This window comes from Pogona vitticeps, chromosome 3 (genome assembly GCF_051106095.1).
Source record: "Pogona vitticeps strain Pit_001003342236 chromosome 3, PviZW2.1, whole genome shotgun sequence".
Lineage (NCBI taxonomy): Eukaryota > Metazoa > Chordata > Lepidosauria > Squamata > Agamidae > Pogona > Pogona vitticeps.
The window spans coordinates 52,547,682-52,572,136 of record NC_135785.1 but is presented as its reverse complement, the minus strand read 5'-3'; the positions used below and the strand labels follow the sequence as shown (position 1 = coordinate 52,572,136).

General features: G+C 40.2%; 1 protein-coding gene across 2 annotated transcripts in view; it reads right to left on the bottom strand.

The window, feature by feature from the left end:
• Positions 1-541: 541 nt before the first annotated feature.
• The window catches only part of ARHGAP19 (Rho GTPase activating protein 19), a 34,661-nt gene continuing 10,747 nt past the window's right edge, over positions 542-24,455 (bottom strand). Inside the window, exons 1-12 of one of the 2 annotated variants that reach the window (XM_020778240.3) lie at positions 17,707-17,890; positions 15,762-16,027; positions 11,441-11,521; positions 10,801-11,010; positions 9,736-9,962; positions 9,469-9,555; positions 8,453-8,518; positions 7,758-7,949; positions 6,628-6,726; positions 5,443-5,550; positions 3,558-3,632; positions 542-2,670 (exon numbers count right to left, since the gene is read on the bottom strand). In XM_020778240.3, the coding sequence (XP_020633899.3) occupies positions 2,614-2,670; positions 3,558-3,632; positions 5,443-5,550; positions 6,628-6,726; positions 7,758-7,949; positions 8,453-8,518; positions 9,469-9,555; positions 9,736-9,962; positions 10,801-11,010; positions 11,441-11,521; positions 15,762-16,027; positions 17,707-17,735 (1,497 nt within the window). In that variant the 5' untranslated portion in view covers positions 17,736-17,890 and the 3' untranslated portion in view covers positions 542-2,613. Of the gene's footprint in view, positions 2,671-3,557; positions 3,633-5,442; positions 5,551-6,627; positions 6,727-7,757; positions 7,950-8,452; positions 8,519-9,468; positions 9,556-9,735; positions 9,963-10,800; positions 11,011-11,440; positions 11,522-15,761; positions 16,028-17,706; positions 17,891-24,455 lie in introns of those variants that run through there. The other variant, XM_072995700.2, reaches the window with a different exon arrangement.

The window sequence follows — 24,455 nt, the reverse complement described above, 5'->3', positions numbered from 1 at the left end:
TGTTACCCTTCTTAAAACTTAAACTACATCCCATGCCCAATATCACAGATAACCTTCCCATCTCCATTTATTTAGCTGCTCCTATTTTGATCCATAGTATTAGTTCGGTCAGTGATTTGCAGGAGCGAAAATGAAGAGGCTTTCATTTCTTCCAGTTTTTGAACTGTGCATTGCTAATTTGTCAGTGCCAGGTCTGGAAAATAGAAGATCAAAGGAAGACATCATATAGTCCTGTTCAGTAATGATGTAAGTTTTGCAACTTAAAAAAAAAAAAAAGAACATTAGGAAGCCTGTATTTGACATGTGATCATTGTACAATATTGCCAGTTTTTCTTTGCAGGTGTTCAAATTCAAAACACACATGTATGCAGAAATGTCCAAATTCTGTGATAATTCATATTCCCTATAGGATCCTGGTCAAGCACAGTTCAGTTCCAGAAGTACATGCTTTTAAAGTTAGCAAGCATGTGTTTGCAAATTCCTCCTCCTCTCAGATTTTACTTAATTTTGTCTCTAAATTAATAATTAACTGAAGAACCTATTAACAAGGCACCAATGCCAATGGTTATTTAATGCAGGAATTCTACATTAACAGAGAAAACAAGACAATACATCATCACATCACAACAACACATACTTTACATTGTTACATTGCACACATAAGTAAAGCTTAAATGTTTAAGAGCAGAACACAAACACTCTTAGAGGCAGTTCCTTTCCAGGATCAGAATACTGTTGGAGTTGCTTTCACTCCCACTGTTGCTAATATTTGAATGGCATATGCGTTCTATATTTAAATATTATTGACAAATTTAGTAGCACCCAGATTTAGAGAGCAAAGCTTCATGAACTTTTGTAACATTTTGCACAGTTCACAGGATAATTTTTGCTGGACCAAGAAAATGTATGATACAACAAATGAAAAAACAGAAAGAAGGGATCCAGGGTTGCTTGCTATCCTGAATCAACAGTGTTATTTTGGGTTAGAAAACACAGAGACAGTTACCTTCAAGGTCTAAAAGCCACTCATGACCACACCTAAGTAAAAGAAAAGAACTAGAATTCTGTTCAAGGTGGTTCACAGCAGTTGTCACCACAAATCATCCTGCTCCGCATAAATGCTTTATCCAGTGCATCCATCTCCCTGATGGGAGGAGGACTCAAAAAAGTCAGATCAGACGTATTTTCAAACAATCTTGGGATTATGTGATAGAGCCAGCTTAAGATTTGTGGAATCCCTCTTCCTCCCTATGTATAAAACCAAAAGACTGTGTCTTGCCACTTCATTAATGTGGGCCTCACCACAGTAGAAAGTTACAGATCTACCTGTGATCTATCTACATAAGCCTCCAGCAACTCTACATGGCACATCTACTGCCAAGTATGGTTGCAGGATGTTCATCTACACACATTTTTAAGAGGAGGAGGGGATTTATTATTTATTTATTGCAATTTCAGATTATTGCTGAAGCACTATAGCGGCTATCACTGAAAGCAAACAGTAGCGTTGCCACAACATTTCACCACTCTTCTACCTTTGCTTCTCTACTGTTGACAGAAGGAAAGGGGGCATTTCTTTTATTAATTTGACAGGCTCTCGTCCTTCCCACAGAGCAAGTCAGTTGCCTTGTGTATTAATGAGCTCCTCTGTCTTTTAGTGCACTTCCAACAGATTGTTAGTCATTAAACTGTCAGACCCTTGGTCTTCTCTAAGAAATGTGCGTCAGAGCCTGGACTACAGTCAGCAGGAGCATGACAGGTAGGGGGCAGCAAGACTGACTCCATCAGGCAAAGCTTCAGCTAAAATGTTTCCTTGACAATCAGCACTGAGGGAAGAACAAGAGTACCACACTGATGGTAAGTACATGTAGGGGGGCAATGGAGTCACCATACCTTTGAGAGCTTTGAAGGTGATCCAGTGGACATACTAAAATAAGGATATGCTGTTCTTTAAAAACCAGGATGTGTGGGGGAATTTGCAGAGGTTATTACTATGGTTGCTTTTAGCTCTTGATCTAAAATGTCCAAGTTACAATAGCACAGACCCAGGGAAGAGCCCTGTGATTTGTATGAGACAGCTCTGCATACAGGTACTCCTCCAGTTCCATTAAAAACCACAACAGAAAGACTTCAGTTCCAAGAGATACTGAGATGAGCCTAGCTGCCGAGAGGACCTGAAAGCCTGACTCCTGTGGATGTTAATAGGAATTGCAGGATTTTAAAAAATGGCATATACTGTATAGTAAAGGCCCCTCTCCAGAAAAGAAAAAGAAAAAAAAATATCAGCAGGAAGTGGAAGATAGAAGCCAAGCCCTGAACAGTTATAGAAAGATGGACATCTAGAAATACAAGGAATGAAAAGCAATAACCTCTCCGAAGGGAGGCTATGTTGCAGATACTGTCTGGTCCATAGACAAGTGGTCAGGGTAGTACTCAAATGAAAGGAGAATCTGTTATTCTGGTACACACGAAGCTGTGCACTTAGGGATCAGAGGTTAGAGGGATCAGAGAGTCTTGGCCCTCATGCTTTCTTTGCTCACAGCTTGCGGGGAACATATATTTTCCACAGGTTTTTGAGTTTTTGTTGCATATATACTCTTATCAAGTGGGTCCTCAAATGGAAGATTCCTTTGCTGAGGTCTCATGAAACTGAATGTGTTTACAAGGATCCTGTGCCAAAAGAAGAAGAATTAGCAGATTTGTTTTATTACAGAATTAGAATAATGAAACTATGGACACTTGTCACCAGAGTCATCATGAGGTAGTCTTTACTTGCTATTATAGAAGCCCAAATCTTAGGCTAAGAGTCTTTCCACTTTAACACACTTGCTATTTTTCTATAGATCTTCTTTTAAATCACAGACTACCATAAAGCTCTTTGACTTGCCCATTCTGGGCAGCTTTGGGACTGACACTGGCCTTTGAACTTAGTTCATGGTGACATTATATTAGAGAGTTCAGATTCAAACATATCATCATCCTTAGATCGATACTTTGGAAACGGGCTTAAGATCACAAGCTTTAAGTATACCATCTTGGTTTTTAGGTATGAAGTCCACAAATTTTATGCCAAAACATGAAATTATAGAGCAGCTACAGCTGAAACAAACGAAAACATGGATGGGGAACTAGTTTGGGGTGGCCAGTAGGCTCTCCCCACCCAATCTGGATGAGGTTATGGAATATGGCCAAACCCCTGACAAGATGACAGCTAAAGTGCTGCCTAGAGCTTATCCATGTGTTGCTTCATCTGGAGACTTGTGTGAGAAAGGCAAAGGAAGAATGAGACTGGGCTTAGTCAACCTGCACTTTGAGAACTGGCTGATGCTAAAATTCAAGTTTTTGTGCTTCATTCTCCTTTCACCTTGCACGTGTGGGGAAGATGACAGGAGAATGAAGCTGAACTTCCTAGTTACGGAGATCTCAAGCTCCACTCCCATCATTCATCTGAGACAGTGGACTTTGTGGAGCTGGAAAGGCAACTTTGGAACCTTAGCAGAGCAGGTGTTCTGCCCACTTGCATTAAAATACACTGTATGTATGACAACTGAACTCACCTCTTTCCTGCGCTCCAAGGATTTCAGCTTTGCTCGAATCAGGGTGCTTGTTGGAGAAGAAGTAGGTGTCTGTAACTGGACAAGATATAAAATGAAACTCTGCCTTTCAAACTTTGCAGTACCCTATCCCCAATCAAGCTACCGTAGCACGTGGCAGGTTGCTGCCAACTTGCTTGCCTAAATTAAGATTAATTTATGGAGCACAGTTATTCATGCCCCAGAGGAAGTCTTTTGTTAAGGGGAAAAGAAAGGGTTCAAGAGCTGGGACACTACACAGATGAGAGTGTGTTAGGGAACACTTTTATCCTAAAAGCATGTTGGCTGGGAAACTTTAAGATTTGGTGGAAGTCTACTATGTTGACAGAATGCAATATATGCACCTCTATGACAGGAATTGCCCTAATACTGCAGCAAGGGCAAAACACAGTGGCTGTGGGCAGCACAGAGGAAGAACATACTTATGCCAAACCCTATACCCTTTCTATCAGTAACTACAACACAGGCCTCTGACCTGGTGCAAGAAACGTTGACTGTCTGGTAAGGTGCCTATCGCCACAGAAACCTTGCTGGAGTGACTGGGCTAGTGACGCCTTATCCCTAAAAGATCCATGTCAGCCCTGGCACTGCTCAATAAGACGATCAGTTAACCACACTGGTTGTTTCTATGTTGGATGGAGGTAAAAGAAAGGATTCACTCTCCTCCACCTTTGTGCAAACTATTTAGTTGGCCTTCAGGATAAGACTTCTGGATGAGAGAACAAAGAGCTCGATGCTGCCTGGGACACACTCCGTCTTAAACTAAACAAACAAACATTTTAAAGAATAAATCCAACAGGGAAAGCGTACACACCCCACAAATCAAGACAGAAATCAGTCAAATAAAACACACCCACAAAGCCCCCTTGACCCAAAAAATCAGGAAACGCAAGAAGCAAGCAAATAAGGGCAAAAATTCCATCAAAGACCTCATCCAACCAAAACAAATAGCATATGGTGATATTTCTTTCCCACCACCACTTAATGCCTGTTTTCTTTGGTGCTCCCATACATCAGCAGGCAGGCAGCAAAAATAATCCAAGAAAGGAAAAGGCCAAACAGATCTCCAAAAATTTAAAAAGATCTCCAAAAAAATCAGGAGCAAAAATACCAAAAAGTTACTCCTAGGAGACACATCGGCACAGGCAGACCATCTAGCAGTGGCAGAAAAATAATCCAAATACTTGGAAGGTGGGGAAATCCCCCAAAAAATCAAGGAAAAAAGAAAAGGGTCCAAGACAGAGCAAGGCATAGATAGACAGGACAGCACAAGACAGAGGGCACCAGGAGCTTGTACAAGGAAAAAAAATGAAACAAAAAAGATCATCCCCCCTGGGTCCCAACCAATTCAGGCCTTTTTACAGCTTTAAAATTCCTGGTGCCTCTCCAGATATTTCTGACTGGCTGCTGGCAAGAGGGCTCATAACACTATTGGATGAAAAAAATCCTGGCTGATTTGACAGAAAAGGACTGAAAGAAAGGTTAAACAAAAGAGGGAAACAAGAAAAATGTGAAACTTCTATTTTCTTCTCTTTAAGAGACTTTCTTTCGGGAATCAATAAAAGGACATAAACAAGAATAAAAGAGCCTTTTTTGTGTTTTTTCCCATTTGTTAAAACACAGAAGTCCTATGTCTAGATATGGCAGCTCTTATCTTTTGCTCCACCATAAATGCCAAATAGGATTCCTCTTTTATTCATGAGGCATCCAGAAGCAGGATTAGACCTAAAATATCTCCAGATAGATTTAGGGAGCCAACACAATACATGTAGACATCTACCAATAACTCTGTTATGAAAAGAAACCTCTTAGTGAAATGAAAGGTGATCGGTCTTCCAGCAGTCCTTACCAGGCTGACATTCTCCTTACTGCCACTCTTTGGGTCCTTAGTACTTGTAGATGGTGAGACATCTTTTCCCTTTCTGTCCAAAGATACATGACTTCCCAGGACTTTACGCTATATTAAGGAAAGGAAAATATTGCTTTGGATCACTACTGAGTACTGAATAGAAAGATAACAGACCAATACTTCTCTATAGACCTCTATATCAACTTGTTAAGCAGGCAAAAGGGAAAGATTCACAATTCTCCTTTGAACTGCACAGGTATGAACAACTCAGTTTTGGTTATACAGTGGTGCCTCGCTTAACGAGTGCACCGTTTAACGATGAATCCGCATAGCGATCAATTTTTTTAGATCGCTAATGCAATCGCATTGCGATATTCTGAATAGGCAAAACATTGCATTGCGATGATCGGTAAGCGTTTCGCTTACTGATCTTCGCATTGCGATGTTTTTTAAACAGCTGATTGGCGGTTCCAAAATGGCCGCCGGGTGCCCAAAATGGCTGCCACAAATGTTTTTGCGCCCTGCCCTCGCTTACCGAGGGCGCGAAAATGGCGGCGCTATGGAGGAACTTCGCTGAACGGTGAGTTTGGGAGCGATAGGAACGCATTAAACAAAGTTTAATGCATTCCTATGGCTTTTTCCATTCCGTTTAGCGATGTTTCTGCATAGCAACGATTAATCCGGAACGAATTAATGTTGCTATGTGGGGCACCACTGTATATGGATTTCCCCCAATAAATCTTTCCCCTGAAAAGCTGAAATGATATTTTAGCACTCATATTTCGGTCAATATATTCTACCTTACATATCATGGTCTCTCTTGATTTACATTCATCACTTAATTGCAACACATTTCTCTACCTGACATGTGTTTGGCTCAGATTTAGAAATTCAGTTGCTACTTTTTTTACACCACCAAAAACCTGTCTTCCCATTGAAACCTCTCGCATTGGGGGAAGGGAGCCATTACTAAATGAGATGGCAATGAGCCATTTCAACTCTATTGATTTTTGCTTTCATAAGTGCTCATAATGAATAAGGAGTCCCAGAAAGCGGCAGGATAATCTAGTAGCAAGTATCTATTTAACTTCTCACCCCATATGCTCCATCTGTCAAAAATTAAGCAAACCTTATTCTGAGCAGTATGACTACTCAAGGCATTACTAATAATAGACTGATTCTTACCTTGATTAGGCCACTAAAGGAATGCGTGCGGGTACGTTTCTGAGTCTGTGGTGTGGGTGTTCCTCTCTGAGGAGTGAGAACTTCAGGGTGCTTCTGAAACTAAGAAAATGAATGCTTTGTTAATTCTACACAAAGCCCAATCCTGATTTTTTTTTCATGCCAGTCACATTGCCCAAAGCCCAGTTCTATAGTTGTTGCCAGTCTATTTCAATACCAATTAAAAATGCAACATTTGATCTTAAAAGCTCCTCAGTGGCTTGAGAAAAGGACCCACCAGAAGTCATCTTCTCCCACATACATCTTCCCTAAACACTGACATATTTTTAAAAGGCTTTGATCTAGGTATTCCCACCAGGTGAAGTGAGATAGCTGGCCCATAGGGAGAGGGCTTTCCTAGCAGTGGCATTCTGACTGTGGAATTCTCTCCCCACATAGACTCACCTGTCAATTTCTTTAATATAAAAAAGGTTATATTGAAATTAACACAAGTCTTAAAACAACAACAGGTCACTAAGAGTATAATGAAAAGCGAGCAGTGAGTATATAAATATATATATCTAATTACATGAATTAATTACATAAATGATGAATTGCCAATTAAATACTCAGCAGACAATTAGTGACCCCTAATAAAAAGTGGTCACAGCAAACAGACAAAAGAAAGGCATATCAGATTTCATTAACATTGTTGTGAGTCTGATGTGTTTGTGCCTCTCTCAGTTGCCGCTTTAATTTCTCTGCCAATGCCAACTGTCAAACTCTATTTCTCCAACCGCAGATAAAGGTCTCACTGGCCAGTTTTCTAGGCCTGAAGCATTTTCTAATCTGCCTGTTTACAAATAAAAACTTGGCACCATTTTTATAGTCATTTTGTGCCAGGGGAAGGTTTTTGAAAAATCCTCCCAGGCCTTTTAAAAATCTAAGATCCTAGGGTTTTGAATAAAAGTTTATAAGCTGTGTATATTAATCATGCTTTTATTGCTCTTTCCTGGGAATTTTTGTGCTGCAATTTGCTGTTTTATGATGCTTTATTTTACCACAGTATTTATTTTAGACTTTGAGCCAGCCACTGAACAGTGTTATTGATTCACCTACAGTATATAAATACCAGAAATAACGACCAGTACTACCTGTTCGATGAGCTTCTTTTTCTTGGCAGAGTCTGGCATATTATGAACATGGCGGAAGAGCTCTTTCAGGGCTTCTTCTGTATGCTGCTGAGTGTCTTCCTGATGACTGGAGGGATCCAACAGCCCTCGCTTCTTGAATCTCTGCAGTTGTAAGTCTTTGAAACCCTGCGGCACTGGCAGGTCGAGGTCATCCTGGTGATATTCAGAACATTTAACACGTCAACCTTTTTTGTCCTAGCCCCATCTCAGACATCTGTTAACATCCCACCCTAAAGGTGGCTTGTCTTTTATGGGCCTAAGAAACCTGGTACAAACCTAATTTCCAATAAGAGGGCAGGATCTGGGCTGCACAGCTGAGGGCCCAACCCTTTCTTCGTCCTTCCCCTCAAATATGTTGTTAGCTATACCAAGATGGTCCATGGAAGAATTAATTTGTTAAAAAATTGTTTGTTCAGCTTTCTAGAGCCTCTGTCCTAGACAGAAAGTATTTTATCAGTACGGATGTATAGCAGACTAAATGACAAATCCAAGGTCTAATGCTGTTTCTTCAATCCTCCAAAGTGTGGAATTTACAATAGAATTCACTTTGGGGTAATTCCTGTTTTTGTGACTAAGTCAGTCATCAGTTTTCAGTCAGCTGACCTAACTGAAAACTGCTCATGCAGTAGACTTGCTTCAATGATAAATTATCCTACCTTTGAGGCATGTGCTCTGGAGTCCAAGTAATGCAGTCTGGCACATTCCCGGATGTATACAGGAGCCTTAGATGGTGAGTGAAACAAGAGTTAGATGTACATATATAAGGCAAAATGTCTCTGACTCTGAGATACACACCTGTTGATTGCTTCCATTCCTTAAGACAAGGACTGAGCAATTTTTAGGATCTAATAAGTTTTCTTTACAGAAAAGATGGAACCACTGGCATTTGGACAGTGCACAACCCATGAAGCCTTTGGCTTTAGCTCATGGCCACCCTCACAAACTTGAGGGGGAAAGACTGCATTTGTGCAAATTGCTCCTTTTCCCTAAAACCACCTACCACACAGGTCAGCCAGTTTCAGAGGGTGGGTAGCAGCTGCAGAGAGAACAGTTAACTTCTGCACAAGTAAGCACCTCTCTGAACCCTTCCCCTGAAATTAGGCTTAAGAATGTCATGTGTATTTGAACTGGCATGCCAAGATAGAGAGGAAAAGAAAGAGATGGAGAAGAGTGGTTTAAATAATAGCATAGGAATGAAGGAATATGTGTGAATGGGCAGAAGGGTGTAAAGGAGTGGGTATGAGTGGGTTGTGTGAATGGGTTCTGTGTAGCTTTGACCCACTACTAGAGTGGTGCTATGAAGGACTTCAGCCCTGGGGCTGAAAAAGATTGCCAACCTGGATCTGCAGACGTAAAAGGCATTCAGGATTAGAGCCTAAGCCTTTGTTCTCTCCTCAGTTATGTTGTATGTCACCAAATGCTCGCTTCAATTCCTAAGGGAGCTCTTATTCTGTTTCCAGAGACTGAGTAGAACCATATTATTAACTAAAAATCAAAGCTGGCTAAATAACAAAGATTGGTGAGGACCTTTTTTTTTTAAAATGGCAATTCCTATAATGTTTTGTGCAGCAGAAGGAACAGATACCTTGAACAAACCTCAACTCAGGGGTTGTGCAAGGTGTCTCTCCACCTGAGGAGAGAAGTCTGATTCGTCCCTCTTTGGTATATCTACCTTGAAGAGCTTTTGTGAGTGCTTGATCATGAAAGCCATCCCATTATTCAGTTTGGCAATGTTCTCCTGAAGGTCACTGGCCGTCACCTAGTAGAAGGTATGAAAGCAGAATAATTAGAAGACAACAGGTGTTTCACAAGCTCACGGAAAGGCTGATTTTCAGGGGAACTGACACACAGGAGTCAAATCCAAGAATATGGTCAGGATCTTCTCCTTTTCCAGTCTGATTTTTTTTTTTTGTGCTGCTACATAAAACATGGCACTTACATTTCGAGGCCACAAAATGTGAGGTGCAAACATAAGAGCAAGATTATGAGCAGACATCTTGTTCTTATCCTGTTTCTTGGCTGTTTGATAGAGCAGATCCAAGAGCAGCTTCAGCAGATTGCGGTTGGGGGCTGGCAGGATCAAAAAGAGCAGCTGAAGGGCTTCAATCTGGCGTTCTTTATCTGGAATGCTGGTCTTGTTGCCCTTCTCATCAAATTGTGTTAGGTCTATAATTGAAAAGTTAGGAGAATATCTATAAACCTCCAGCAGAGCAGACTACAAGAAACCTCAGCCATGCAGAATTCAAGAATTCTGTCACGTTTGGGGCTCTTTAGTTTAGAGAAAAGGCTCCTGAGGGGGGATGTGATAGAGACGTAGACAGGGGATAGATAAAGTGGATAGAGGGAAGCTCTTTTCCCTTCCACGCAATACTAGAACCAGAGGACAGCCACTCAAATTGAGTGTTGGGAGAGTGAGAAGAAACAAAAGAAAATATTTCTTTACCCAGCATGTTGTTTGTGGAACTCCTTGCCACAGGATGTGGTGATGACATCTGGCCTAAATGCCTTTAAAGGGGATTGGACAGATTTTTGGAGAAAAGTCTATCACAGGTTACAAGCCATAATGGGGATGTATAATCTCCAGGCTTAAAAGGAAGGTACCTCAAAATGCCAGATGCAGGGAAGGGGCATCAGGAGACAGGTATCTAGTTGTCTCATGTGCTCCCAGAGGCATCTGGTGGGGCCCCTGTGAGATACAGGAAGCTGGACTAGATGGGCCCAATGGCCTGATCCAGCAGGGCTCTTCTTAAGTTCTTATATTTTCTTATGCCCACACACAAGTGGATCTAGAGACACTCTTTGCAAATTAGAATGGCAGACATCTACAGGCCCTGTGCATCACAACTACTGCAGCAAACTGCTTTATGGGGAAATGGGGAAGGAAAGGACAGCCTCACAGACTCTATATCAGATACACCACAGCCTTTCTGATGAACATATAAAATTCAAGTATTGTCCCAGTGTATAATAATTTGGTTCCTATTTCTTCCCAGTAGTTGCTTACCTGAAATTTTCAGGTGTGCATGGAAATGTTTATGGGTCAACAGTGGCTCTGGTAATTGTCCCAGGAACATTTTCAACACAGTGGCCACATCATTGGAGTGAAACTCCCCAGAATCCAAGTCAATTTCAACCCCACTGTTCAAAGCATCTCTCAGATTCTGCTGCCTGGTACTGTTTCCTGGCACTCGGAACAAGCCTTCCACCCGCAGATCTGCAAAACAACAGGGAAAATAAGATAGATACAAAGTATGTGACAGATGAAATATTGTTACTCTCAATCTTTTAGCAGGGACTACCTAATACTGTATTTTATAATCTTTCCTTTTTCAACCAAAATTTTGGTTTCCTCCCAACCCCCAGGGTCTCCTGCAAAAGAAGCATTTATGTGGTTGGTGGTGGAAAATGTTTAGAAACATAATTATTACAGAATAGCCACACCTGAGCTGGTGTCATTTGGATATTTGGGGAATTCTGCCTTGGACATTATGGGAGTGGTAGTCCAACATATTTGGAGGGCATGATGCAGAAGAAGGCTGTGCTTCATCTGAGATGCTAGCAGTCATATAAGCCAAATCTACACCTGCAGACTAGTCCACAATCCTTGATTTAGCAATGACAGAAAGGGAGCCAACAGCACTTACTCTTATGTAGATACTCAATCAGTTGAGATATTTGAGCAATGCCTTCTTCAGTCAGTGGAGCCCCAAACACCACCCCTTTCTCTGGAAATTAAGGAAAAAAGAAGATACACAGATGTGAACAAACAAGAATATCAATTATTTTTCCTCTTATAAGATCCAGAACTGTGCAAAGATTATTCCTACTATTCTGAAAAGACCAATCTAAAAGCCTCAAGCCAGATTATACATTCACTCCTTCTTCTTTGAAATGCCTTTCCTATAATCAGCTCATGAAGTGTCAGGTTTTTAGAAATCTTTTTGTGTGCCACAAAGTAAGCTAAGATATAAAACAGGGAGTTTGGGACTCTAAATTGGGACATTTCAAACTGCCCCCAGAGAAGAGATGGTTCATTTCTGAACCATTTCTGATCAGACCAATCTAGATCCATCCATTCAGCTTTTCTGTTTCCACAGTGTCTCTTGATACTCACAGGTAGGGTGTAACAATGACAGACTTTTGCACTTGTCCCTAGTATCTGAATTCATAGGTGTGCTGCTTCTGTTCAAAGAAGCTCCACTGAGATGGTTTTTTGTCTGGTTCTAAGCTACATGTCTCAGTTTTAGTCAGCTGAGGGAGGGCTATGTTTGGACAAGTGCCACCCACATATATGCGTCGGGACAGCTCTTGATTCCTGGTCCTCTGCCAGAAGCAGCACATTAGGAATGACAGCACAATTTATTTAGTTATAAGACTCCAGCTTCATAGAGGAGTGCAGCCCATTTCTTTTCTACAAACTGCTGGCTGTGGCTGCATGTTTTCCTTCTGCGAAAACATATCTATATAGAAGATGATGGTCTCAGAAACCTGACCTTAGGTCAGTATTTCAGCACTTAGCCTATAGCTGAACTTTGGGGAAACTGATGCATCCTAAGAGCACCATGACTTATACAGAATCTAGGGTGTTAGTATAAACTTATTACGAGAGTGTCCCTGTATCTGCGGGTGATATGTTCCAAGACCTGCTGCGAATGCCTAAAACCGCAGCTAGTAGTGAAACCTATTTACATGGCAGCTGCAGCCATGTGCTGTTTCTGTAGAGCAGGGCGGTGGCAGCAGTGAAAAACTGAAACTATGGAAACTGAATCCACACATAAAGGTGTTCTAATGTATTTTCAATCAAAATGTCAATTTGTCCAAGGGGAATCCTAAAGCCTTATATGATGAAGCCAAGGAAGATTGCAGTTAGATTGTACTGATACTACAGAACAGCTAAAAAACTTCAGTACTTATTTTGCAAATGCATTTCTTGTGCCACACCATGTCTTGTAGTCACATTTATGGAAAGTGGAGGCTCTGAATCTACCAGGAACAGCATGTTGAAGCCTTCCTGAAGCTAGACAGGTATAGATCACATAGGGAAGAGGGCATGCTCTTGCAACAAAAGGGAAGGAACCAATTATAACCAAACATGATACTGTATCGTGGCTCTTCAAAAGGCTATATGGGGCTGTTGAAAGAGAAAATATGGAATTCAGTTGAGACATAAAAGAACTTTAATAACTTAGTGCATTATATTCTATAACAAAATTTCTGCATTTCATCTCACTTTGCTGAAGTAGTTTTACTACTACTGTAGTACTCAAAGCTCATTAACCACTAGTTCTAGTACTATACAAATAAGGCCTAACATCTGCAAATGTATTATAATTAAGCACTGCCTTCTTTAGCATTCTGTTTACATCTCTCCATATTCCTCACCATATAAAATGACTTCATATTTTTAACTCATACCCATGCCAGTACTACCTTCTGTTATTTTTATTATGAATATAAATGGATATAAGCAAAACTTCTAATTTTGGAATTGCTGAAATTGCCTGAAAGCATCTTTCCTTGAACTAAAATGGATGGGAACGTGTGAATTCAATTCAGATGATTATCATATCTACTATTGTGGGCAAGAATCCCGTAGAAGAAATGGAGTAGCCCTCATAGTCAACAAAAGAGTGGGAAAAGGTGTACTGGGATACAATCTCAAAAATGATACAATGATTTCAATACAAATCCAAGGCAGACCATACAACACCACAGTAATCCAAGTTTATGCACCAACCACTCATGCTGAAGAGGCTGAAATTGACCAATTCTATGAAGACTTACAGCACCTTCTAGAACTGACACCAAAGAAAGATGTTCTTCTCATTCTAGGGGATTAATGCTAAAGTAAAGAGTGAAGAGATAAAGGAACAGGTAAATTTGGCCTTGGAGTTCAAAACGAAGCAAGGCAAAGGCTAATAGAGTTTTGTCAAGAGAACAAGCTGGTGATCACAAACACTCTTGTCCAACTTCTACACATGGGCATCACCAGATGGGCAATACTGAAATCAGATTGATTATGTTCTCTGCAGCCAAAGATGGAGAAGCTCTATACAGTCAGCAAAAAAAAAGACCTGGAGCTGATTGTGGCTCTGATCATCAACTTCTCATAGCAAAATTCAAACTTAAACTGAAGAAAGTAGGAAAAACCACTGGGCTAGTCAGATATAATCTAAACCAAATTCCTTATGAATACACAGTGGAAGTGAAGAACAGATTTAAGGAACTAGATTTGGTGGACAGAGTGCCTGTAGAACTATGGATGGAGGGTCGTAACACTGTACAGGAACCAGCAACAAAAACCATCCCAAAGAAAAGGAAATGCAAGAAAGCAAAGTGGCTGTCCAATGGAGCCTTACAAATAGCAGAGAAGAGAAGGGAAACAAAATGCAAGGGAGATAGGGAAAGTTACAGAAAATGGAATGCAGACTTCCAAAGATATCGAGAAAAATAATAGAAAGGGAAAAACCATAGATCTGTTCAAGAAAATTGGAGATATTAAAGGAACATTTTGTGCAAAGATAAAGGACCAAAATTGTAGATATGATAAAGGACCAAAATTGTAGGGACCTAACAGAAGCAGAAAACACCAAGAAGTGATGGCAAGAATACACAGAGGAATGATACCAGAAAGATCTAGATGTCCTGGACAACCCAGATAGTGTGGCTGCTGACCTAAGTGGGCCTTAGAAAGAATGGCTAACAACAAGGCCAGTGGAAGTGATGGCATTCCAGTTGAACTATTTAAAATCTTAAAAGATGACTCTGTTAAGGTGCTACACTCAATATGCCAGCAAGTTTGGAAAACTCAGCAGTGGCCAGAGGACTGGAAAACATCAGTCTACATCCCAATCCCAGAGAAGGGCAGTGCCAAAGAATGCTCCAACTACCATATTTCACACGCTAGCAAGGTTATGTTCAAAATCCTACAAAGTAAGCTTCAGCAGTATGTGGATCGAGAACTCCCAGAAGTACAAGCTGGATTTTGAAGGGGCAGAGGAACTAGAGACCAAATTGCTAACATGCACTGGATTATGGAGAAAGCCAGAGAGTTCCAGAAAAACATCTACTTCTGCTTCATTGACTACGCAAAAGCCTTTGACTATGACAAGTTCTTAAAGAAATGGCAGTACCAGACCACCTTATCTATCTCCTGAGAAATCTATATATGCGTCAGGAAGCAAGAGTTAGAACTGGATATGGAACAACTGATTGGTTCAAAATTGGGAAAGGTGTACGACAAGGTTGTATATTGTCTCCCTCCCATTGTTGAGGCCATAGTGGTGGTTGCTGTTGCTGCTATGGTTGCTCACCCTTGCCTCATTCAGTCTCTTTAACTGGAGCTACCAGGGATTGTACCTGGAAATCCCTACGTGCAAGCAAGCAAGCAGTGAGATCTATTTGTGAAGAAATTTGCAGTGTACTGTTGGTGGCTACATACCACATAAAACAGAGTGTCATCCATGGTTCTGATGTAACAAACTATCTCCAAATGAATAGTTTGTTTTCCAACAGCATCCGTTGTAAATGGAGAGAGCAGATAAAGCTTTTTATTTTCCATATCAAAAACCAATTAAATTCACTTTAAAAAATATTGTGCTGGGTTTTCTATCCTGGGTTCCTCCTGACAGAAAAGGATGTTCATCTGCACTTTACTGTAAGAGTAAAATATTCATTTCTCAAAAACTTCCTTGAAGATTTTACTGATCAGACTGCAGAATCAGAATCAAGGATATGATTTTCATGCCACAGTGGTTAAAGTGCAGTATTGCAGCCAAGCCTCTGCTCATGACCTGAGTTTGATACTGATGGGTTCAGGTGACCTGCTCAAGGTTGACTCAGCTTTCTCTCCTTCCAACCTCAGTAAAATGAGTACCTAGCTTGCTGGAAAGCAAGGTGTTGAAACAATAGCATATGAGGATTTAGCACAAAAGAGAAAAAGGTCTGCCAAAACATCAGACTCACCTTTGCGCTTTGCAGGCTTGAGAGAACGGAAAAACCTTGAGGACATGCCAGCCCCGCCAGGTATCTGGGGCTCCTCTTCTCCCATCAACTGGGCTAACTCTGCTCCAGGGAGATCAATGAGGCGGGTGATGTTGCTGACCACAATCTCTGTGAACACCTCAGGTTTCTCATGGCGCAGTTTCTCCACAAAAAAGTCTGGATTGAAGATGATTTGATGCCGCTGAAGGGAGGATTCATTGCAGATAACAAAACTGCAGATGGCATCTCTAGGGAAGACAAAACAAAGAAAAAGGTATTGATTTGGGGAATATACAGTACATGCAATCCTCTTAAACCATGCGAAAGCTACTTGTGGTTAGCAATGCAAACACACAGCAAACAAGCCAAATGGGTCTGGATTTTAATTTGCAAACCTGCTGCCTTAATATAGCTTGTAACTGTTGGTGATATAAACTGTATATATTTGTGCCATATTCAGCATTTCAGAATAATATTTACTATGTATTTTATTAAAAAGTTATTTTTGTTGTTTAGTCGTTAAGTCGTGTCCAACTCTTTGTGACCCCTTGGATCAGAGCACGCCAGGCCCTCCTGTCTTCCACTTCCTCCCGAAGTCATAGTCCCTTCCCAAATGTTTTGCGCTACTTTGATGCTATGCATGCCCTTCCCACCAAATTATAAACCAGTTGGACAAACTTTGGTACATATAGCCTATGCAAAATAATTAGCATGAGAAACACCAACTTTTCTGTAACATTTTAGGGGAAAAATAGCCAAGCTTTAATAAATAATTTACTTTTTATGCTGCAAGACTTATGTTCCAAAACAGGAATATGTAAAAATCTTCCAGAGCTGAAGCAGAGATTATATTAAGGCTATGTATGGAAAGGTTGTATACTGTAACATCATCTCTAATGCAAGGATATCAAATTACCCTATCTTTCTTGAGGATGCAGTTTGACAGTGCAGTACAAATAAAATACCCCCCCCCCTTTTTCTTGGACTTGTTTTATTTATTTTATTTATTTATTTATTTAATTTATATGCCGCCCACACTACCCAAAGGTCTCTTCTTTTATGTTCAGTTAGTTGTAAGCCAAATATTTAAATGAAGTCTTTATAAAAATGAACCAAGCAAAGAAGACAAAAAAAGCTATCATTTGAAATTATCCAAATTCTTTCTGGTAAACTCAGGTATCCTGATATAGTGAATTGTTTCTATTTTATCAGAACCGCGAAAACCATTTTCTCAGAGGCAACATGTGTCCACTATGGAAACTATACCTGATGCTTTGCAGTAAGGCCAGCCCAAGGGCACGCTGAAGTTGAGTAGTGCGGTACGAATTGTACTAGAACGAAGAGGTTGGCAAAATCACTCCCAGAAGCAGCAGGCTGTGGAGAAGAATAGCTTTCTCCAGCTGTGTAGTGAACAAGCTGCTAAGCATAGCCCGGTTCTAGCGCTGCTTCATCAGCTTCCCCACAGTTTGATGTGCTTAACAAGCTGAGAACAAGATGGAGCAGTTTCAGCTCAAACAGCTGGGGATGACTGCCAATTGACCTCACAGTTGCAGTGCATTATGTGTCTTAACGTACAAGGCAGCCAGGGCCAATTCTGAAGTAAAGCACACTTTGTCCAAAACCTCTTCTGATCTCACTAGATCCAAGATTTCCTTCTAAGGAGACTTCTGCTAGTGCCACAAGAGTCTTGCCCCAATAAAAGTGCTCTTTCCACAACACAGCTATGCCGATCATTTGTAACTCCGTCCCAACTGCCAAAAGCTATAATCCAGACTGCAAGGAAAACCCACCGAACTAAAAGTCAAGTATCTTTCAAACAACAGTCAATAGGCAGCAGACACCTGTCCATTTTATAATTTTTGGTTGTTAAATTTTAGTAAACCTTATAGTTCCTATTGTTAAATAAATAGAAAGTCAGATCTCTTACACAAGTGCTGAAAGCTTCTGGTGAGGCATTGGGAAGCAGAAAAACAGCAAGAACTTGTTCCTTGTTTTCAGAAATAGATCTGCCTGCTCCAGCACAGCCTATGCAAATTCCATGCACACTAAACAACACAAAGACTCATTTATTGGCCCTCTTGGCACAAATGCGTTGACCTTCATGTAGCCAAGGGAAAAGTCAGATCAAATAACTTCTGTCACTTTCTGTGTGGCAGAGAAGGTGGGGCTCACATACTAGCCACACCACCCATATAAAACAAGAACACAGAAAGGAGCTAACTTTTCTTTTATGTATTCATTGGAGGGGGCTCCCCCTCTATTTTGGGCAAAAACCTCCACAAACTTGGAATCAGATCCTAAATGGGCTAAGTTGTATCTCCTTGTGGTATACGTCTCTCATTCATGTTGCATAATGCATATATTATTGGTTTGACACTATTACTATATATGGTGTCCTACAGAATACAAGAAAACTGGCCCCTGTTTTGAGGCCCTTACATTTTGAACAAATGACTTTATGACTGGACAATCTAGAATTTTACAGATCAGGACTGTGAGGGTTTGTGGCACCATTTTTTACGCACCCTCACTATATATTTGGCTAGGGGGTAGTGAAGGAAACACGTACACAAAAGCACTACATGAAACACGCAGGAACAGTATACAGTGGTGCCTCACATTACGATGTTAATTCGTTCCAGCGAAATCGCTGTAGAATGAAAACATAGTAAAGTGAAATTAAAAAGCCCATAGAAATGCATTAAAACCTGTTTAATGCCTTCCGATGGACTTAAAACTCATCGTCCAGCGAAGATCCTCCATAGGGCGGCCATTTTTGCTGCCTTTCTTGCAAGGAATCAGTCCCTAAACACAGCAGGGAGCCATTTTATTTACCCGGTGGCCATTTTGAAACCGCCAATCAGCTGTTGGAAAATCGTCATTTTGCGAAGAATCGGTTCCCGAAACAGGGAACCGATCATCGCAAAGCGAAATTCCCCCATAGGAAACATTGTTTTGCAATCGCAAAAGCGACTGCAAAAAGTTCATCGTAATGTGATTTCGTCGTTAAACAAAGTGATCGTAATGCGAGGCACCACTGTACCTTTGATCAGATCACACAGAATGCAGTTTGGAATGATAAAACACAGCCAGCTATACACATACAGTGGTGCCTCGCTTAACGATTTTAATTGGTTCCAAAAAAAGCATCGCTATGTGAAAACATTGTTAAGCAAAACACCATTTCCCATAGAGATGCATTGAAAACCGGATAATCCGTTCCAATTGGAACGGATTACCATCCTTAAGCGAAAATCCCCATAGGAAAAAACGTTAAGCGAAACCCATTGAAATGCATTGAAGCCTATTTCAGTGGGGGAAAAAAATTCACAAAAAATTCAAAAAGACTCAGAACAAAGCCAAATTAAGTTAATGAAGGTTTTATTAGGTGCACTAACGATTCCAAGCATTTTAAACATTTTTTAAACATTTTAGAATGTTTTAAAAATAGCAAAAACGGGGCTGGAAAAAAACGTTAAGCGAAACAAGGGGACCTAAAACTGTCATCGTTAAGTGAAGCATGGTCCCAAAATCGTTAAGCGAAAATCGCCCATAGGGAAAATCGTTAAGTGAAGCACAAGATCACTCCGAAAAAGCCATCGTTAAGTGAATTTTTCGTTATACGAAGCAATCGTTAAGCGAGGCACCACTGTATATCTCTGTAAAGGATTAAGGCTGGCCAGGTTTCCTTCGCCAGGGCAGGTTATCTCACTTTCCAATCTATATTGGAGAAGCAAACAGACACAGCACAGCTGGGTTTTTGTCTCTCTTCCCCCAGGCGAATACCAGGACCAATCTTATACAAATTGAACTCTGGAACCTGGACAGTCTCACTGCACAATACTGTACCTTTTTCCTATCACCTTGGAAGTCTCCATTTCACGGAACTTTGTAACCTCTTTGCAAGATAATGAATTGCTTTCCTGTCAGAACAATACAATGTAACCATGTATTTCCATAATTGCTATCTATAGACCCACCCTGTTGTAAAATTCTATCCCTTCTGTGATTCCCACTCCGAAAAAAGTTTGCATTCCTTTGTAATCCCATCCCTTCTGCCAATAGGTCACGAGCCACCCATTTCTCAATTTCTCCTCCCATTTCCTTGTACCATGAACCACCCATTTCTCCTCCTATTCCTTTGTGTAACCAATGTTCTAAAAGTCCTGGTCTTTCCTGTGTGTGGCGTGGTTGTTCTTGCCTACACTTGGAGGCATGACTTCCGTCACACCTTTTATTTAGCTAAATAAAACAGCAGCCATTTGAATGCTCTCTCATGTCAAGGTTATTGGCGTTAAAGCTTTGACTCGCTATTCTGGAGACTAGCTCCAGGTTTCAACAGGGGAGAAGGCAAATAGCAGCCCCAAAAATCCCAGAGGTGCATGACTTTAAAGTGTATATTACGAAACCGGTGTTGATTAGAAAGTCACTTTTGCTTTTGGATCTGGAAACAGGATACACGCACCCCAGACAGATTTTAAATAGGAAACCTCTTTCCTTGAGATGTGTAGTGGTACTATTTGGCATTTCTTGTGCTCCACTGTCCATTTCTCCCCCAACATGGAGTGGGTGAGATGGAGGAAGCGTGCACTGAGGAGGGTGGGAATGCATCTGGCCAATGGGATATCCTTTATCCATCCATGCAATGGTGGGAGGGAAAGGGGGCAGTATTGACCAGGGAAAAATATAAAGGTGGGAAGAAAAGGTCCCTTATTTTCTGCAATAGCTTTGATCTCAAATTTTTCTCTTTTATTTACAGTGCAATTCCTGCTTCATCACTTAAATTTACACTGGAGAATTGAATCTGCATAACAATATCTACATTTTATAAGCATAGATTTTGCCTTCATTTTTTTTTTTACCCAGCCATTCCTATGAGAGCAAGTTCATTCTGCTGTTCTTCTCAGGTGCCTATTTTGCTACCAGCATAATATTTATCAGACTATAGCCTTGTTCATTTCCCCTCGGAAAAAGAGTAAGAAGTGTTAATCCTGGAGATTTAATAACTGACTGGTTTGTAATTTTATTTATTTCATTAAACACCTCTTCCCATAATTGGTCTACCTTTTTGCAATACTACCAAAGGGGTGGTTTATAGCAATAGATAAAACCATAGGATAACAAAAAAATGACATCAAAATTAAAGTGCAAATTAAAATGCCATAAATAAAGTGAAGGACAAAGTGATATACAGTACAGTACATTGCAATAATACATGAGGTACGCAGCCTGTCTGCTCCACATCCTGCATGCCTACTGACTTACATTCTGTACCCCAAGGCAGAATTCTTCTCCAAACTTTCAAGTGCTATTATGACCTTGTTTCATCCTACCCAGCCTTACTGATGAGAGTCTTTCAAATATTGTAGCTTTAGCACTTAACCTAATATTATCTGCTTCTTCTGTTGGTTTTCCCATTCTCACTTTCTTGAAATCTCTCCCATATTACCTTACTATAAATCTACACTGTGAATCTACTGATGTATACCCTTCTGGCCATCCTTATTTTTGATTTCTTTTTTTAACTGACTATGTGCAAAGTCAGTTAATGCACAAGATGGAAAAGCAGCCTTTTGCTTTTGTGCTCTCTCCAAAAATTTTTTGGCGTATGGCCTTTTTCTTGTTTTAATTCATTAATAAACCATGCATTTGGGGCACACTTGAAGTGGAAACAAATTTACAGCCCATTCTTGCCCTCCTTTTACAAATACAATTCCAATTCCATTTTATAATTAGGGACCTCACAGCTGGAAAAGCCCCAGACCCTTTAAGCTGTGCTACACTTTACTGGTCTTTGTAATTTTGAAAGGTCACTTTATCAGCAACACTCCCTCGCGCAAAAATATGCCTGCCTATTATTAGTGCTAATGAAATGGAAATGCAAGACAGCACATATAATCAGAACCCTTTCAAATGGCTCAGTCATACACAATAGAAAAAGCCCTGCACGGCAGCCATGTTTAAAAAAGGGATGATGTGAGCAGCCCAGTCCCTCAGTGTGCATAATGTTAGAAAAGAGGAGTTAGGGAGGGTGTCAGATGGCAGTGGCCTCTTGTTTGCTTGGCACTTCGGATTTCCTTGGCTTTTATCACCATGGTATCCCACTGTTCAGCAGATTAGCTTTTAATGTTACTCTTTTATTCTCCATTTTGTGCTTCTAATTAGAAAGGGGGCAGAAAAGTGGTTAGGGAAAGAAAATTGTGTTTGGTTTCATAGGGGATTGTTTGTCTTGCTAGGATCCAAAGAAAACTTTCCAGGGCAAGTTTTTTTTAATGCATTTGGGTATAGGATGGCAATACATAAGTAAGAAAACTTGTAAAATGAACCAAATTCTCAGGGATCCAGATTCCATGCCTTAGGAAAGCAAAGAGGAGTTGTTTCCAGGAGGGTAACCATGTTACTGTAGTTTGCTAAAGGAAAAACAAGAGTCATCTAGCATCTTAAAGACCAACAAGCTTTATTTGGCATGTTTTCGTGGATTGTATCCCATCTCTTCAAGTGTAGAGGAGAGTTAGACTCACAGATGACTCATATTAGTGCAAATATGTAATTGTTTTATGGCCCAAATGTAGGTATCATTTGATACGTCTTCAATCAAATCTGGGAAAATTGCAGGTGCTCATTTCCTTAACTTTTTCTTGTTATTGGATTATTCATGAGGTTTGACCAGAACATATTGCCTAATTGGTCCTGCTTGCAGTAGGAGCCACTAAACAGATGGTTTGTTTACCATCATATACTGTATAAATCTATTAAGGGCTGTTCTTGTGGCTTGTTTCTCCACCACCAAGCTAAAGAAAGAACCCATTGCTTGTTTTTGTGTTCCTCTTCTGGCCTGCTGGAAGAGAAATAAGCCAGCATTCCCGCTCCTGCCAAGTCACACTAAACAAACCATTAGGACACTTGCTCATCCTTAGCTATTGTTTTGACATCTAAATGCACACATTGCTAGCTACATAGTCTGAAGAACAGTCCAGAAGAACAGTCCAGAAGAAAATTTTTTTTTTCTAATCCAGCAGGTATAGAGAAACATCATTAAAAATGCAAGTAAAACAGCTAGCCTTAACCAATAGAGCCATTGCAATGAATTAAGCAAGATCCTCTTAAATCACCTCTGATCAACTGATCTAGATAAAAATCAGATTGGACACTAATAAGTAGACATTGCTTTGCCAGGAGTAACAGAATGAAAATATTGCTATTGGAGAAAACAGAAAGACACTTTCTTTAGGCAATATTTAAGCACATTAAAAAATCACTCAGAGGATGGGGAAGTAAGAACTGTATAATAATTTATCTATTATTTTGACTTCTATACTGATCATCAGTGCAAACACTCTCTGAGCAATTCACAAATCAAAACATAATTACTGTACAATTGTACACACAAACAGGAAAATGCAATAAATACAATAAACACTTTTCTCTAGCTGAATTGATAAAATCTTCATTTAAATAAGTTAAACAAATTTAAAACAAATTATATATTGTGGAGATGATTGTACTGTGTGTTAATTCTGGTATTTATTTCATTCAGAAAATCAGTCATACTATCTTTATCTCAAGCCCCAGGTAAATTAAAAATTGCAAAGGCTATAGGATGCCACACCAAATCATTTTTGCTCTGATTACATATGAAGGGTTCCATTCATAATTAGGTCTTTGATCATTTGGGGCTTTAATTTTTTATTTTTTTGCAGACAAATACATCCATTTTCCCATTTACTGACTTTGGTTCTAATTTGAAATGAAACTAGAATGTTTTCGATTGGTTTTAAACCACACGAGTTAAGAAGCAATACGGTAGACTATAACTTGAAGAGATATGCGTTCAGATCCCCACTTGGCCAAAAAACTCATTAGGTGATCTTGAGCCAGTCACCCCTCTGTCAGCTAAACTGACAGGGTTGATACTGTATGAGGATAAAGCAGGGAAGAAGCGAGCCAAGTATGTCACCTTGAGTTCACCAGAGGAAAGAGAGAATGTAAAGATCAGAGAGAGAAAAATCATGATACCCAGATACAGTATTTCATGCTTGTTTGTTTCAAGAATTGCCATTTCCTCTCAGTGTCACAGCTTCTGAGTTTTAAATCAGGTAGTGGAGTCTTATACAGGAAACCAGGCCAAGCTCAATGAATTGGTGTAACAACTTCCTGTGATTTTGTGCTTCATTCGTTTATTTAGCACAGGTCGAAAATTTCCTGGGTAAGGCTTTATTACTGACAACTTCCTGAATGTCTACAGCTCTAGAGTTTAGGAAAGAAACCAGACCCTCCCCACATATGTACAGACAGAGAGAGGGAAGGGGTCTTGTCATCACCAGCATTCTCTTTCAAAATCTCATTGAGATTTCAAGTCCGTTTTGACCCAGATCCCTAAGAAAGAAACATACATCCAGCTGCTCTACCTGAGGATACTTTCCACTGTCAGTTTATGACTGTGTTTCATACTAGGCTACAAAGGCATAACCACCACCAATATCATGGCTTGTTTACAGGGCATGAAAAACAGCATGACACAAGGAAGTTTCAGATTATGATGGCATTTTGTATCTTCTATTTCATGCCCATATGTATTTGGTAATCTATACTGCTACACATTCGAAACTTCTGCCAAGCCAGAACTTCAAGTGATCATTTTTATTATTAGAAGATGTCTATCTTGCTTTTCCTTTC